Here is an 18,781-nt window from a genome sequence, read left to right as displayed (position 1 = left end):
CCCATTGGGCCAAATTTAATTTTCTCCAGAATATTATTCCGCCAAGCATGACGAATTAACCGAGTTTGTATCGATTCTTCTTCGTGGTGTAAAACGTTGTTAGTTCGTTAACGTACTCAATTTATTAATGTGTCATTGAATCCCATAATAATATCGTGTTGAATATATTTCGAAACGTGCTCTGTTCTGAAGAGATGACAACTTGAAATTTCAACCCACATCTTCATCAACTGGTACGACTCAAGTTTCGAACCCTAAATGTGCTCTGATATGTTGTCATCTCTTCGAAACAGAGCAAATTTTCTTGTCAGCCTTGGGAAGGATGATAAATTCGGCTAAACGTTGGCAGATCATCGAATTTTCTTAACTACAATATTAGTCCTCTTACCCAAACTGATTATATTGACTGAAGTTATCATTATCCTTATCGCTTTTCTTTCAGATTATATTAGATTTTTTTGCTGTTTCATCGAGATGAGGTTTCATACAGATTTTCTGTTGCAGGTGCATGCTACTTTCCAGAGAAATGGGAAGGTACCTGGTTCCAATCAGGAATTAGACAACCTGTCATTATAGAAAGTTCCAGGATTAGCAGTAAAGGTCGCTGTCTAGGGTCTGAAGGAGATAAATTTCTAGTAGTGGACGAGTAAGTCTACTAATCTTATCCTTTGATATAGAACAAATTATGAACTTCTCCACATGAGTTAGGGATATTGACGATTATTTGCAAAAAAATATAGTTAAAATGAGATTTTTGTGATGAAAATTCATATTAATATGATTTAAAGTTGCAAATTAAGTTTAGCCTGTAGGTCTGCAGCGTTACTTTTTCCGGCTCCTAGAGTGAAAAGTTCGTGTCATTGTGTTGAGATGTGCGCGTAATGAGTGATTAATGCTGGAAATGCTCGTTTAGCCGTGTTGCCAAGTCGACAATTGGTTTTTCTCAGGGGAAATCGGATGAAAAAATTGTTGGGCGTTTCTTTGTTACACAGGATGATGCTGAATATTCTCATTCTGATATGGGGGTAAAGTTAAGATTCAGATCAGAATGTCCCTCAATTAAACTGCTCCACGTGAGTTAGGGATATTGACTTAAATTGCAAAAAAATATAGTTAAAATAAGATTTTTGTGATGAAAATTCATATAAATATCATTTCAAGCTGCGAATTTATTTTAGCCTGTAGGTCTGCGGCGTATACAGAGTGGTTAAGAAAAATCGAGTAAAATAACGAAATATTATTCCCAGAGAATTCAAGCATTGTAAGACTATCAATGCAATAATGTATGGCCTCCACGGGCATCAATAACTGCTTGACATCTTCTTTGCATACTACACACGAGGTTGTTGAACATTTCTTGAGGAATTTGATTCCATAAACGGGGCAGTAATTCTCTCAGATCATTTAAGGATTTTGGGGTAGGTTGATGATTATCTAATCTTATTTGGAGCATATCCCTTGCATGTTCTATGCAATTCAAATCTGGTGAGTGCGGAGGTATTGGTAAATGTGGAATACCAAGCTCCTCGCGCGCATTCTCAACTATGGGCGGTCATATTCCCAGGACAAATGTGTAGATCTGTGCGCCCGTTGAAACATATCCCGGCCTATACCATAACACTACTCCCTCGGAATGGATGGACTTCTTGGACATAGCGACGATTACGGGGTATGCGTGGGATTGTCCATACCCTTATTCTTTGAGAATCTGAAAATCGTCCATATCTGGATTCATCAGTGAAAAGGGCACTACGCCATTGATCGTTCCAATTGATGTGTTGCCTTGCCCATTCCAGTCTTTGACGCTTATGGTCACGTGTTAATGGAACTCCTCTAATGGACGTCTAGAACCTACATTCACCTCTCCCAAACGTCGTCTGATGGTTTCGATGGAAACTTGGAGCCCATCCACATTTTGAAGACTATTCCGTAGCATTCTACACGTAGATGTAGGTTTTTTTTTCGCCGAAACGGTGATGAAACGATCCTGAGCAGGTGTTGTTTTTCGTGGCCCACAAAGCCTTGGTCTTTCCAACACGGAACCTGTCTCCCTGAACCTATTCAAAAGTCGAGATATCACACTTTGGCTGACTTGGAGCCTTTCCGCTACAACAACCTGAGTTAAGCCATCCTGTTACATTCCGATAGCCCTATTAGCCTCAGCGTTTGTTAATTTACGTCTTGGCATTTTCAGAAAACTCGTTTCAAATCGAAGCCGTTGATAAACTGACTTCATTTCAAAATAAGAACATTCATGAAGCATATGCAAAGAACCAAACTTCAGAAAAAAGGCGACCAGATTGACGAAATGTCTCATACTGATTTTTATTGGATCGATTCAAGTTGTTATTGAGTTTTCTCGAAGATTACATACTGTTAAAAACTATTGAATACGATATCCCTAACTCTTGTGGAGCAGATTACTTCGCACAAAATATCTAGACATATATAAACATTTCACCATAAAAAATAGTGATTTTTTGAAGAATTTAAACGTCCTATATGCTTTTCCACCCCCTCTAATAATACTCCAACGAATATGTTCGAAATTGGGGTTTTTCATATTCAAATACATCGGAATTTAGAAAATTGAAATCGGTTACAAATGTGGTTACACTGCACGAAAAATATCTGCATCTATGTACATATACCATGAGCGCAAACATATCGCAAGAGAATAATTTAGCTCGTTCAAGAAAACGCCGGGGAATCCTAAATAGGGGATGATAATATATTGTCGACGGAAAGACGTGTCTTTCAGAAAAAGTGATATCCTCACCCCTCTGGATCCCAGCCAATTGTTACCAAATTCGCGGCTAGTCGCTCGTCAGGATATGTAGTCAATAAGCCGCTCAAGTGAATTCTGTTTCGTGATGTGAATGTTCTGGAAGACAGGGGTGCGATAGACAGAATGAGGGTTCCACGGACGGGAATAAGGGAAAATATCATGCAGAATCTGAGTGCCATTAGGGTGGAGTGTCTTCCCGCAGGATAAAAAGTATCGAGGAATTAGAATTTCAACCCTGTACATGCCACGCCACCTGCGGCTTCACGGGAGTGTCAGATTCGTTTTTGACGCAACAGAATTGATCTGATTGCATCAATTTTCGAACCCTCGTCAGACCATGTCTGGAATTACGTCCAATTTTTGACTTGACGATCAAATTAAACTGTACAGAGTGTTTTGAAGTTGCAGTTCCAAAGAACTCACTAAAATCTGTCTAAATTGCTCACATAATTTGGTCAAAATTGTTTGATGTTCTCACTGTCTCACTAAAAGTGAAAATAACGAACAGTTTGAATGAATTTGCATTACAGTCCCTCAATAATTTCTAAAATAGGCTTAGCATTTCTGGGAGTTTGAGAGATTGACTTGTTTTATACAGGTAGATCCCTTTTAAAGGTAGATATGCTGTCCTGATTTTCGGGGTTGTTTTATATTCTAAAAAACAACCAGATTCATTGTTTACTATATGGATTATGATGTGGATATTTATGCATTAGAATGGAGTTTATACCTTTTCATGATTATATTGTGACATTAATACAAACATATTTTGTTATAGCAAGAGGGCGTGCTATCGTTGTGTTGTGATTCACGAGAAACACGCAAACGTTCTACAGTACAAAGAAAGTGAGTATTATGTTTTTCGATATACCATATTCGCTTCAAAAATAAATTGAATGGGTGTAACCCTATCACGATAGTTCTCGAAGGGTTGGAATTCATTGTCAATTTTTCTTCTGTGATGAATTATTATTGAATATTATTATTTATTAAACACTCATTAGAGAAAACTGATAACTGCCATAGTTTTCCATAATTAAATACATGAAATCCTCAATAAAAAAGTATAGTGATAGTGAACAATGGAAATCCAAACATTTCCTAAGAAATTCCCTCATCATTCAAGGAAGAATTGAATCCTTTTATATAGTTCAAAATGATCCTATATCTCTCACCCCAGTTTCCAGTAAATTACGGCTAGAAAGGATGATGTCGAATTTTGGTCTATTTTTACTCATTTACGATGAAACATAACGTACTTATTTCGAAGTTTTGTCTCCAGATTGACGTGCACTATAAATGTTTTCCCAAAGAAGCAATAGGTCCGGATCAAATTGAAAATTATTGTTATTGTGCATCTTTAGTAGTCGTAAATTCCGCGTAATGGCACAGTTGAAGATTTATAGGACCGTTGCTGTCGCAAAAGAACTTCCCAGCGTTTTGGTATTATAAAATATAAAAGAGAATTTTCGCTTTGTTATGTCTTTGCGGGCGCATACTTTGATTGTTGACATTATATATTTATTTAAGTACTGAAAACTCAAGAGTTTATGCTCCATATATCAATGTCGAAATTAACGTTGTGTGTGGAGATTCACCACGAATGCTTCTCCTCATTGACCCAAGAAGCTTCAAAAATATTTCTATTCGACAAAAGAATTAAGATTAAATAGCACAGGTTATAAATAACTTAGACTAAGACCAGATTTTGGGTTAGTGGAATCCTTTTAAAAAGTCTAGAGAATGTAGATTAAACCTGAACACTAGAAGCTTTCAAATGCCTCTGCTGCATGATAAGAGAACTACTAAGAGGCTCTCTACGGGTAGACACGGTCAGAAACCGATCTTGTGCAAGAGTGGTAGATCTTGGGCATCCACTTCTCGGTCTTTAGGTCACGTTTCCAGTTTTCCCTTCACTAACATTGAAATAAATTCTCAATATCTCTCTGATTACGTCTCATACAACAAAAAAGAATTATTACTAAATTATGCCGAACTCTTCTTACGAGTATAGAAATAAATAGATCGCGTTCAACCTATTCTTCAACAGGCAAGCCTTTGCTCGCACGAAAAAACCAGTCGTTTGTTCCCTAGATATTGATATGACGATATTTTTTCAAAGGACTTCCTTGTTAACTTTCTTTGAAAACGCTTTTGTCCCGTCGAGATTTGCAGATGATGAAGCTCTGGGATGTCCTTTGTATTTCATCTTCTTTAATATTCGTTGAATAGCAAGGACCCCACTGGTCGCAATTCAACGTCAGCTCAAGTCTCTTCAAGTGTTCCACTACGGCAGGATAATATACGCTAAAATTTCTCAACTTCCCTGTTCGCGAATGGAATCCATTGTCAGGGTATGAAAAAATGTAAGGGCTCATATATTATAGAGCCGATTGGAATGGTTCGTGAAAGAGCAAAGTTATGATGAATACAATGCGTTTTTTTCATTATTCGAAATTCTCTTTTGAGCTGGCATCGATATGAAGGATAGAAGCTCGAAAATGCTGATATGTACAGGGTGTGAATGAATAGTTGGGAAAGAGGGGTCCTTGTCAAAACATAGTGTGGGTCTTCCATTGGGAAACAACTCCAAAATTCATCACTAACTTCCAGCGTTCTTGTTTATAGGTATAAGATATCCATTTCTCTCATGACAATTTTTTTTTCAGCATATTGTTACGGGAGAGATTCTCTCCCATCTCTTTGTAGTTATATAACTGGTGATGCGCTACTGTTCTCGATGTTTCGAGAGAATGCAACCCCAGTTCCTTGCCCGTTTAAGGCCCCGTTCACATTCACATACAACAGAGGACATGGCGAGTGCAGGTCACCCGTGTCCAACATAGATTCGTGCACTGAAGACACGAAGCTGTTGCTCAGCTACCAGTCCTGTCCAGATGTACCTGGGACTGAAAGCGCAGGTAGGTTAACTTTGGTTCATTTGTTCAACATCCACCGTCAGAATCCTGAGTAAATATATCAATCTATTGAAGAGAAACACCTGAATATACAAATATTTACATGGATGGGAAAAACAAGATAAAGAATCTGCAAAATTCAATTGGGGCAATTTGGAATGGAACATGCTATGTTTTCCAGTTCGGTTCTTACTATACATAGTGTATCTAGGAGTCAAACAAGCTAGAAGGACTAATCAGAGCCAGATGAAGCAATAATTAACGGAGAAGTTCACAAGAAGATTGAGATGTACAATGAAACCTTGTCTTAACAGAAAGTATCTGATCAAAGCGTTTAATACTTAAGCTTGCTCAGTACTGAGCTACTCATTCGGTATCATCTCTTGGACCACAACCGATTTAGCATCCCTACAGAGAAAAATAAGAACAATGCTGAGGAAACATCACCCTAAAAGCTTCCACGACATCCTAAGTGTACAGGAATTGTTGAATTGTTCAACCGTATATCTCAGGAAATTGAAATACTTCGAGAATCTTTCCTGAACTAGGCTGATTCATTATATTTTCATCAAGTAGTTGGTGATGCTGATATTTCTTCTCTGTTAAAGCTGCAACAGATTATGAATCGTCAAAGAATCTGCAGAAAGCAAAATGCAGAAACTGATTGGCGAACCTTTACTGGCAGACACCAGAACGAGCTCAACCATGACATGTTTACTACTGTTTCTAGAACTCCTGTTTCTAGAAACAGAGGGAAACATTGCCAACCAAGATCAAGTGGACGATAGCTGTCCTTATGGTTGTGCCACACATGAAACCATCCAGCACATCACCAGGGGATGCCAGAAGTTTGCAGGCACGAAGTATAAGAATAGACAAGATGCTGTTGCCAAGATTTAACATAAAATACCAACTTAAGGTTCCTTATTTCAATTACCATCCAAACTTTGTATTGAAAAATGAACATCACAAGATCTACTGGGATCGCATGGTTCTTATAAACCAGAAAATTACACACAATGAACCACACCTTATATTACTGAATAAAGATGAAAATAGAGCACTATTCATCGACGTGGCGTCTCCAAATAACAACAACCTGATGAGGAAGAGGAAGATCTTTTATGGTAACCAATGTGAAGGTGTAGATCTGCTGATCTGATGATTCTATGTAGTAATAATCCTGATAAAAACATAGCTTTTCCATTAACCAATAATTTCGGTAAAAGTGAGGTATACATTTATAAATTCAATCTGTCTTACACATTTTTGTTTCCCACCCATATTTTCTTCAAATTAGAAGAATTTGAAGGTTAAAGTTGATTTGTTTTTCAGTTGAAGAGCTCCAGTGCCTAGCGGCCTGGAAAGAGGGCAGTTCCAGATACCTCGTAGGCAAAGTGGACCACATCCACGCCCTCTCCAACGAGGACAGGTACAGGTGCTTCGTGTACGAGAAAGTGACGCCCGAGTCCATGGAGGACGTGGATTACAGAGTGGCACAAAGTGGCGATGCCACTTGCAACGGCCTTTTCAGCGCTACCGAAGGAAGTCGCACGATGATACTGCGAAAGGGTGAGTTTAACGCGCTTGTAAGAAACTTGATGGGGCACTTAATTAAGGTCGTAATTCTGGAGTGTCAATAGTGTACCTTTCGCTTCTTAAGGGCGAACTGATGAATTATGCATTGTTATGCAAAGCGCAGTAAGTCACCTGTCAACTTCTCAGGAAGAATCTGGCTTTGAGAGGGGTTATTTATTAGCCAACTTCAACGGAGGGGGCTTTAGCTTCTGGTCGTCGGTTGGGAGTGTATCCGGAGAGGCTGAAGAATTGATTTCGATTACTCTTTCATGATTGTGGAGAGCTACTTCGTTGTTATTTCAGCGGAGTGGGATGGATTAATATCGTCGAAGTTCGGCTGTGTGAGTAGTTGGGTAACTTTGACATTCCGAGATAACCATTCATCGACTTAATCTCATTTCGAAGTTTGGATTTCTGAATCGTTAATTATTCATGATGGTTCATAAGAGGTGCAACAGGTTCAGGGGATTCGTTCTACACTGCGCAAAAAATTAACGCACATTATGGAAATCTCAAATTTATTCTACAACTGAAGGTGTTCTCAATGATAATTATTTTTATCAGAATTATGAATGCATATGTTATCCACTTTCAACGGTTTTCTTCAATACAAATGTTTTTCCCAGCAGGAATAAAAAAAGATGAATTATCAGATTTTGAATGTATTGGCTCCATTCTAAAATCAGTTGTTCTCGATCAATTCTAGTGATCAATAGTTTTTCTTTCGTTTGATTATCTACACTCGATCGCTATACAACGCGAAACACGCAATTTGACCCAAGAGGAATGTGCCCAAGCGGTAGTTTTGCGAGAAGAAGGGTGGACATACACAAGAATTGCAGATAGGTTTGGAGTTTCCAATACAAGTGTGTCCAGAATGTTGCAGCGATTCAGGGAGACAGGTATGAATGTCCGAAGACCAGGACAGGGTAGACCACGAGTAACAACTGCCATTCAAGAACGTTACTTGAGAGTTTCTTCGTTGAGACAACGGTTTGCAACCGCTCGCCTCCTTTAAATTCAGCTTGAGCAAACTCATGAGGTGCAAATTAGCACTCAGACAATAAGAAATCGCCTCAGAGTATATGATTTGAGGCCTCGTGTCGCGGCAAGAGGCCCAGCTCTTACCCCAGCCCATCGGAGGGCGCGTTTGGATTTTGTGAGAGAGCATATCCATTGGGAAGAGGCCGATTGGGAAATAGTTCTCTTCACAGATGAGTCTAGATTCTGCCTCTACCATTGTGATCGACGTTCCCTTGTATACAGACGTCCACATGAAAGATATGCTCAGTGCAATTTCCTGAATACTACTGGTTTCGGGGGAGGATCGATTATGGTATGGGGTGGAATATCTTTGACTGCTCGCACAGACCTAGTGGTCGTTGATAATGAAGCTATGAATGCTGATAAGTATATAAGGAACATTCTTGAAGAGCATGTAGTGCCATTTGCCCCATACATTGGTGAAAATTTCATTTTTATGGACGATAATGCCAGACCCCATCGTGCGCGCATCGTTCAGGAGTACCTTGAAGAGGTTGAAATCTCTCGAATGGAATGGTCAGCAAGAAGTCCAGATCTCAATCCGATTGAGCAGGTTTGGGACAACCTCAATAGAAGGCTGAGAAGTTCAGAAAATCATCCAGCTACTCCTAATGACTTAGGAATCCAACTTGGAGAAATCTAGGAAGGATTAGATCAGAACATTTTAAGATCACTCATTTTGAGTATGAACCGTCGTTGCCGAGCTGTAATTAACGCCAGGGGTGGAAATACTAAGTATTAAATCGCTTATCAGCATTATCCTGAATTTTTCTTCCATTATGTGTCTTGTTTCGTTCAAAACCTTCCCGAGAGAACATAAAAAATAAGTTATAAAGTCAATGTAGAGTTAACTTTCATTAAAATTGAGATTTTCAGAATGTGCGTTAATGTTTTTGCGCAGTGTAGAATGACTTGAAGTTAGAACTTTCAGGAGTATACAACGAACAATGAATGAATTCGAATGTTAATGATAACATTCGTGTAACGATCATGAATACCTCAATTCAATTCGCTTCAGTTTGTAGAACTAGGAAGGAGGTACTTGGATTGGATTGGAGTGAAACAGTAGGAAATATAGTTTAAAATCTACAATATACTCACCAATCTCTACCCCTCCTTGGGATTCTGATGAATAACGTTCCCTTTCGAAAAATTTCCATAAGATCTCTTTATTTAACGCCTCACCACATTCTCCTCTCGAACGTATACCCCAGAAGATGTAGCCTAGCCGATTCCTACAAGTACGTAACCGCTTTCTCACCTGTAATGGCCTCTTCAGGCGCTCTGCCGACGAACTATAGCTCTTCGAGGGATAAGTGGTAAGTCAATAAAACTTTATTGTCTTTCCCCACACAAATTAACTCTTTACGTTGGGAAGCTCGGCAGAGCGCCGCTCTTGTTTGTATTACGTCGCAGATTAAGTCGCAGTAGGCTTTGATTTCGTGACTTCTCTGTTTGCGAAGAGGGGAATTGTGCCAGTGCTAATTTTTTGTGCGGATTTCCCTATTTGAGTTCGCGTGTGCACGTTTGTTCGATCGAAGGGCGAGGACATAGGTTAACGGGGCAATTTTGAATGCGGGGAAGTTTGCAGCGATGGCGTTTTCTGATTGCTGCGGGATTTTGGGAAATTCAGATCCACTTCTGCACTCTCTCAGGGTAGACACTCTCAGGGTAGACGCCCTGACGTAGAATTTCTACCAGAAATTTTGCAAGAATTAGAGGCAATATTGTGCTGAAAAATTTCAGAAGGCACAAATAGTTTTTTACAGCACCATGAGAGAGTGCTTTCAAGTGGGTCTTGGTGTTTGACTTGAAGAAATATTTTAACAGATTCTTGAGGTCGAAACAAACAGTTTTTTCTCATACCATTTTTCCCGAATCGGCTCGGTTTAAAAGATACAGGTTGTTGAAAAACCTTAAAAAAATGTTATTTTTAGTTCTATCTCACAAACGGTTTTATCGAAATGAAATGAATTTCGGAATATAGTTTTTCATTTATTTGATGAATCTTTTTCGAACACAAGATATCACACATAGCTTCCAGTTTTCTCATTATGATCATTACGTACCATAAAAATATCAAAAATTCAAAGAACCCAAATCTTGAAACTAAATTGGAAGCTATCTAATGAATATTTGAACGTTTTCTAAAATAAAAGTATTCTTCATTTTTTCTCGTATAATGCTCCGTTTTCGAGTAATTTGATATTCAAAAATAAAATATGTATATCTGTCAAATTCGAAAACATGGGTACTTTGACTGAATTCAACTCTGTAACAAAGATCTACAGATGTGTCATGGATTCACAGCGGGTTTCATAGAACTTTGATTGTCCGATCAACGATTTGACAGTCACTTGATTTCTAAAACGAAATCACTGAAACTTTTTCATTTCTGAATATATTGAAGAAGTAGCAATTGAGAATGATAGAATGGACGTATGAACGGCATAATTTGATGCGAGAATGATATTCTGAATGATCATGACTGAATTATCGACTGAAAACAAATTGACATCTGTTCGTCAATCAAGCGTTGATTCCCCGATCAAGCTTTATCAAACCCAGGGCTAGCTTGTTATTCTGAAAGGAATTTCCTTTTGACAGGGATGGCATAGCTTATTGTGAATACTTAAAATTTTTTTGGAAAAAATATAAAAGAAAAAGTGTTTCCTTTGATCTCAAGATGCTACTATTAAAATATATGTACACGTCAAAGACTCACGCTTTATAGTTGTGGAAGAACTAGCGTGTCCAACATATCATCGCATAACTAGAGTCATTCGGGGCAACTGTGCGCACTTTTGCCTTTCAAGCCATACCCTGTTTCAAATGTTGAAGCTAGGAGAATTAAAACATATTCATAAGATAGAGAATTTTCTAATCTATAAAAAAACATCAAAAAGCAAACAAACAAAAACGTTTTCTTTCCGCAAAAAAGAATTTAGTAGAGAAAGTCGGAGTGCGTTCACATGCCCCGTATTGCGGGTAAGTGTGCGCACACCCACGGGGTAAGTGAACGCAGTGCTTTGTGAACCACACAGTCAAAACAAATTACAAAATAATGTCATCAAAATGTTACAATATTAGAGAAATGCTGTTTATTGTCAATACAGAAGCGCCCTTTTACAAGCAGTGCATTATTGTTCGTGCCACAATTCTTGGTGAACACAACACTTGATACATTCCCCTGTTAGTGGCTCTTCATATTTTTCTGAACAAATAGGACAATATTGATCCAGTCTTAACCAAGAAAATTAACAATGTCATAATTTATTCCTTACTGAACTTAATGAATCTATGCGCACACTTACCCGCGCACACTTTCCCCAGTAAGCCAAAATTTGAATTGACGTTCTTATAGAGTTGAGCAGCTAAGAGAACCTAAAATTTTTTATTATATATTTAGATTAATATGCCCATGATCGAATAAAATATTGTTTAACACTGAGGGACTCGGAACTTGGACCTGGCAAAATGTGCAGAGATGCTAAAAATTAACAAGAAAACTAGTGAATTCGATTGATTGCAAATAAAAAGTTAACGAAACGTCGCACGGCGCATTCCTATGAAAAACTAATTTGGCGATTGTGCGCCCTTGCTTCACCCAAATGAACCCCTCTTTCATACATTGCATAGTCGAGATATACGCACTGCGCACACTTACCCACTGCGCTCAGTTACCCCCATAGAGATGGTTACCCCGAATGACTCTACACGTCAAAGACTCACCCTTTATAGTTGTGGAAGAACTAGCGTGTCCAGCATATCGTCGTATAACTATGGCAGAAAGTGGAGAAACAAAATTTGTTACAGAATGAGTTAATGATACGAAACTTCAATAAATTCTAGTAATCACCACTTTGGCAATAATTTGCTTCGTGTATTCTTGTTCTGTGCCTAGTTCTATGCATTCTGATTAATTTTAACATCTTTCTCTTGGATAGTGGGTTCTCTAGGAAGTGGGTTCGCACCTTAAGACTACCAATTTAAAAAATCCTTCCTTCACCGTATAACACTTCCGTTGAAAGGTCAATTCTTCGAAATCGCCCGTGCCTGAACGCGTCGGGTTTGATATCGCAGTCCTCGTAAAATTCGACACGGTCCTGCCCTATTTCATACAAATGGAATAAATTTGGTACGCTTCTGGCTCTTGGAGCGATACCCCGCGACATTATTTATATATTTCGCGAACTCCTTGAATACAAATCGTCCGATATCAGTGTTGTAAACAAGAGAACACGGAATGTCCCAACCCTTCCGCACGAGTGGCAACCCTGAATTTCCTAGTTGCCACACGTGGTCGATCCGCCTATACTGCTCCAGAATTCTGCATTTATGTGCGTGGCTTTTCGTTCGTGTTCGGATGGGAAATGGTCCATGGAGGATTCTGCAACGAGCTCTCGAAATTTGGTCTGTTTCTCTTATTGCCAGTTGAAGTAGAGGACGATTTTCTGTAGGGTGGCAAAATTTTGGGGTATCTGGATAGCGCTGAACGGAATCGTTATTGTGAATCGATGAGAAGTTGATTTTCACTCAAATACCTATGGTTTTATCAGTTTGGCCACAACGTAACATTGCAGTATTAGCATCACATTATCAAGTTTGCTGCGTGAGAAGTTGTAGTTAATGGTTTCAAGAGTTTCAGAACGTTTAGTTTGACGTGGAAGATATAGAACGTAGTGGAAGACCAGAATTTCACGAAGACACGAAATTGGAATTATTATTACAGGAAGATCCATGCCAAACGCAAGAAGAACATGCATATAAGTTGGAAGTGATCCAACAGACAATTATACGTCGTAAAAATCGTTGGAATGGTTCAAAACTGAGGAAAATATGAATTGAAGCCGAGAGAAGTCATACGCTGATTTTTCACGTTTGACATTTGGCTTGCAAGGCTCAAAATAAGTGTTTTTGAGCATAGTATAGAAGTAAATATAAGGATATACTGAAAAATTCTTAGCCTACTCTAGAACCAAACAAAATTTCAATGTCAAAATATTTTATACTCAACATATTCTGTTCTTAATTAGATACATTCATTACAGCGAACCTGCAACGTCTCTAGACCTTTCAAAAAAATGTTTCTTCTTGCTCTGCAAACCAGACCTCCACAGCTTTTATTACCTCCTCGTTGGAGGGAAATTTACTACCTTTTAAACTTTTTTTCAGTTGAGGAAAGAGATGATAGTCGGATGGAGCCAAATCTGGTGAATAAGGGTGTTGTTCTAGGAACGCAAAATTTATCACGAATTTTTTGCATGGCAACATGAGATTTTTGTGCAGGGGCGTTGTCCTGCAAAAACAAAACACCTTTGGATAGCTTTCCGCGTTTTTTCTCTTTAATTTTTTCCCATAGAGTGGTCAGTAATGTCGAATAGTAATCTCCGGTTGTTGTTCTACCCTTATCCACAAACTCAATCATGATTACTCCATGCCAATCCTGAAAAACTGGAGCAAGAACTTTTCCAGCAGATTTTTGGACACGAAATTTCTTAGGTCTTGGAGAACCAGGGTGTCGCCATTCCATCGATTGTTGCTTTGTTTCTGGATCGTAGAAATGTACCCAAGTCTCATCCATACTTACAATTCGGTTTAAGAAGTCTGCATCGTTTTCAAATCGAGCACAGATCGAACGCGATGCTTCTACCCTTGCACGCTTTTGGTCAACATTCAAACATTTGGGTATCCATTCTGCAGCAATTTTTCTCATGTCCAAATTGACGTGAACGCGTTCGTATGAAATATTCAGTGGTTCAAATATCCGTTTTAGCCCAATTCGACGGTCTGATAAAATCATGTCATGAACTGCATCGATATTTTCGGGGACTGACACAGGTCACAGAAACTGGTCTTCACGATCGGTCATCATCTTCAATGGAAAATGTACCTCTTTTGAAGCGTGCAGTCCAATTTTCCACGGTCGCACCAAGGGTATTAAACATATCTTCGTGAATCTGCTTACCTCTTAAATACAGGTACTTGATGATGGCTCGATACTCCAATTTTTCGATTTTCGGTGGACATCTTCTTTTTATAATTTATTGCGTAACTCTGGTTTACTTTTTCGACCTCAAACTTCACACTAATACTTCTAATGAGTTATTGTTCGTTGCTATGGTAACGCAATATTTTTTTTTATGCATGGAACTGGTCTAGGCTAGCTAGATATCAATACATCCTCGTATAGTTGCAATTTTAAAGATTCGAAATGGACCTCAAAGGAACTATCAAAAATCAGACATATTTGACAGTCAAACTGCTATTAAAGCTTTAAAGCTTATACTTGAGAGTTTAGACTCTCATGTAATCGATTCAAAAATTAAGAAAACTCAATAAAATGGTAAGAACGATAATGAAAAGAAAAAATCTATCTGGGCACACTAGAAATCATAGTCACAACTCTACTCTTTCATTGGGCTCATCTTGAAATGATTCAGCTACAGATTAGGTAAACGTGCAAACCCCTAAACGAAGTGAAGTAATATCGTGAATCCGCGCACAAAATCTAAAACGACATAAATATCAAAAGCCCCGAAGAAATCCGATAATTCGATCAGCGGCGTTCATTCTCGTTCGAACGAAGAAACATCTGGTAAAATCAAATGGGGCGAATGAAAAACGGACACCCTCGGGGAATAAACATGTAAATCGAAAATCTGTTTTATCAAATCCCATCAATTTTTAGTAGTAAACCAATTACGAAGAAAATTAGAGCTGAAACCTTGTTCGATGCCGACCCGGAACTTCGAATCCATTTATTCGAAAATCTGATTAAGCACATCGATTGACGTTATTCACCGTACTCACAAACGAGCTATTAATCACCTTTCAAATGCACAGGAACAATACATCTCAACCGAAATGCTCAAACCTCCGGCTGAAATGATGATTAATTATAACGAATAAACTTGGAGTTTTTTTTCTGGTGGGGCACTAAGTGAAATGCGGATTTATCGATTATTACCCTTCATACTAGTGGGTCTTGAAGAATCTCATCACCTGAAGTTATGAAATGGCTATTTTCTCAAAATTTCGATTTCACAGGACAGGACTTTGATCAATTTTCAATAAAAATACAATAGGTATATTCACTTTTAGTTTAGAAGTCGGTTGGCCATGGACATTTGACACATTTCACTCTGTATAGTACGAAAATGTGCGGTTATGACGCTTGTCAAAACATTTTTGGGTTTTAAATCAACGCTCGGTTGCCAGTTCTACGTAAAAGTTTCTGTTATTACGTATTTTATCACAATGTCGAATATCTTCGGAAAATATGTGACGAATATAATTGAAATTTATACAAACTGATTGAAGGCATACCAAATCCAGTTATTTGCATGGAAAATACGAGAGATCAGTATAATATTATAATATGCACTAGCTTGAGGAGAGTTAATGTTCGTTATCTTTTTTGGCTAAAGTTTGAATACGTTACATCAGTTGTAGATTTCAAAAATATTAACCCAAAGATGAAATGCATATGATGCAGTGGTTGGGAATGGGTATCTCCCGGAGGAATTAACAGATAATTACAGGAATGTTAAATTCTTCAACGAAAATCATCTTGCATCAATATAAGTAAAAGGAATTAAAGGAAGTTTCAAGTCAAGATGAACTTCACCTTTGAACAAAAATTTCACATGAATAAACAATTAACAGTAAACCTAGCTCGTATTTGTGGCTGATCATCTTAATACATTGATATAATAATAATAATTAGGTATTTATTGGTACCTTAAGACATTTACGATGTATAGGACAAGTCAAATGAAAAATAGAAAAATCAATTTTTGGGAACTGATTCTACGATGACATTAATCGAAAATCCTGTAGTAAACTTTTCGCATTAATTCACTCAAACATAAAATTCTCAATTGCAACACTTTTTTGGGTCTCCCCATAGAAGGAAATTCTTTGTCATCCTTTTCATTCACAATCTTTCTGATTGTGGAAATATTCAGCTGAAATAAAGTCGTTTAGATTCGGATGAAACATTATATAAATTCACTTAGGATATGTTCGATACCGTCTGACGTATTGTGGATTTTAGAATATCAGGGTATAACTATTTGAATGAGCGGACCTGAATTCTAAATAGCACTTCCTGAAACCCTGTCTCTTTTTTTAATCACATTCGGCATTTTCGTAATAAAAATTGATATTAGTTGTGGCAACGGCGTTATGACATTAAGGACATTTCATGACTGCCAACCTAACTCCGTTCTAGTTACAAAAACTTGAGAAAATTATTTCATGGCCAACCGACTGCTAAAATAAATGTGAATGGAATATAGATACTGATTGTATTCAGTTCTGCTCCATCTAGAGTGGTTAGACCCCAGGTTGGGCTCCAAATTTTAATGAGATGTATAAATTGGAACAACTCTTTCGACAGAAAACAACATTTGTTACTATGACAGTTAAGGGAAATTCCGTTGGATTGCTGTAAACCACTGACACAAAATTTCAAATGTTTTTCTTCAACTGTCGATTTCAATTTCAGCTCGAGAATGAATTTCATCAATTGAAAGTAATCCCCTTTTCCTATTTCGAGCTGCTTTTCTTCGACCGAGCCACAAAAAGGTTCCTCTTTCGCTAATTTGTATTGGGTCAATAATGCCGATTCACATCTCGGCAATAAAATATCTCTATATATAGAAATGAAGGCCAGACATCCCAAAGCTCTTTTACTGAACGTGCATTCTGTTTCCACAAGAAGCAGCCTCGTCATAAAAATAATACGATGGCCGTTCCCTTTATTATCCCGATATAAAAGCCACTAAATTCTCCTACAGACAAATAATGATTCGGACCACAGTATATTCGCCAGCGTTATTACAAAAGTCGCGTAGTTTTTCCATCGGGCCCTGTTATTCCTTTCGAATTCTAGAAATAATACCGTGTTGATTAATTGTAATCTTCTCTTTCAGCGCCATCCTTGAATAAATGCCATTTCCCACCCTGGATGACAAATTACAACCACTGGCACAGCCTGGATTATTCGACGACTTACAGCTTCCACCACAGGGATGCCACCTTGAGAATTGGAAATTCTACGTCGGGTACGGAAATGAGAGTGTTGTGTACACACGTGAAATACACGTCGAGGAATGAGAGTGCTGTTGTGCTCTTGACTCATTTCACAATGGGATGGTGAGTAAAATCGTTGAAAACTGAATCGACAGGTTGATAAATAACTATATAGAGTCATTCGGGGCAACTGCGCGCACTTTTGCCTTTCAAGCCATACCCTGTATCAAATGTTGAAGCTAGGAAAATTAAAATATATTCATGAGATAGAGAATTTTCTAGTCTATAAGAAAACATCAAAAAGCAAACAAACAAAAACGTTTTCTTTCCGCAAAAAGGAATTTAATAGAGAAAGTCGGAGTGCGTTCACATGCCCCGTATTGCGGGTAAGTGTGCGCACCCTCACGGGGTAAGTGAACGCAGTGCTTAGTGAACCACACAATCAAAACAAATTACAAAATAATGTCATCAAAATGTTACAATATTAGAGAAATGCTGTTTATTGTCAATACAGAAGCGCCTTTTTACAAGCAGTGCATTATTCTTCGTGCCACAATTCTTGGTGAACACAACACTTGATACATTCCCATGTTTGTGGCTCTTCATATTTTTCTGAACAAATAGGACAATATTGATCGAGTCTTAACCAAGAAAATCAACAATGTCATAATTTATTCCTCACTGAACTAATGCCCATATAATGAATCTATGCGCACACTTACCCGCGGACACTTTCCCCAGTAAGCCAAAATTTGAATTGACGTTCTTATAGAGTTGAGCAGCTAAAAGAACCCAAAATTTTTTATTATATATTTAGATTAATATGCCCATGATCGAATAAAATATTGTTTAACACTGAGGGACTCGGAACTTGGTCCTGGCAGAATGTGCAGAGATGCTAAAAATTAACAAGAAATATAGTGAATTTGATTGATTGCAAATAAAAAGTTAAAGAAACGTGGCACGGCGCACTCCTATGAAAAACTAATATGGCGATTCTGCGCCCTTGCTTCACCCAAATGAACCCCTCTTTCATACCTTGCATAGTCGAGATATACGCACTGCGCACACTTACCCACTGCGCTCAGTTACCCCGAATGACTCTATGTAAGGAAGTGACAGCAAATCACCTTGCCAATACTTGAAAAGTACTTAAGTTTGTTACATTTCTATTAGAATTCATTACACCATTCGAATTTTATTACACTTCTCAATCTTGACCTGCCTGTTTGGTGGTTAGGTTCTATTCTAAAGCTACACCACCCATTCGTAACTTTTGAAGAAATTGTTATAGCGAAAAGGGTTATAAGTGAACTATAGCTCAAAGTTTCAACGAATCAATTTCTATTCAGTTTTCTCCCAATAAGAACGACGCTTTCACTTCCAAAAGATCTCGATATCAGTGCCGGTTCAA

General features: G+C 38.1%; 1 protein-coding gene across 3 annotated transcripts in view; it reads left to right on the top strand.

Moving 5' to 3' along the window:
* The window catches only part of LOC123313888, a 62,891-nt gene that overhangs the window by 34,327 nt on the left and 9,783 nt on the right, over nt 1–18,781 (top strand). For all 3 annotated transcript variants that reach the window (XM_044898983.1, XM_044898981.1, XM_044898982.1), the window contains 5 exons: nt 505–646; nt 3,567–3,634; nt 5,458–5,709; nt 7,042–7,278; nt 17,268–17,490. In XM_044898983.1, the coding sequence (XP_044754918.1) occupies nt 505–646; nt 3,567–3,634; nt 5,458–5,709; nt 7,042–7,278; nt 17,268–17,490 (922 nt within the window). The remainder of the gene's footprint in view (nt 1–504; nt 647–3,566; nt 3,635–5,457; nt 5,710–7,041; nt 7,279–17,267; nt 17,491–18,781) is intronic.

The sequence above is a fragment of the Coccinella septempunctata genome, chromosome 5 (assembly GCF_907165205.1).
Source record: "Coccinella septempunctata chromosome 5, icCocSept1.1, whole genome shotgun sequence".
Lineage (NCBI taxonomy): Eukaryota > Metazoa > Arthropoda > Insecta > Coleoptera > Coccinellidae > Coccinella > Coccinella septempunctata.
Note: the sequence above shows the minus strand (reverse complement) of the source record. Positions and strands in the feature narration are given on the sequence as shown.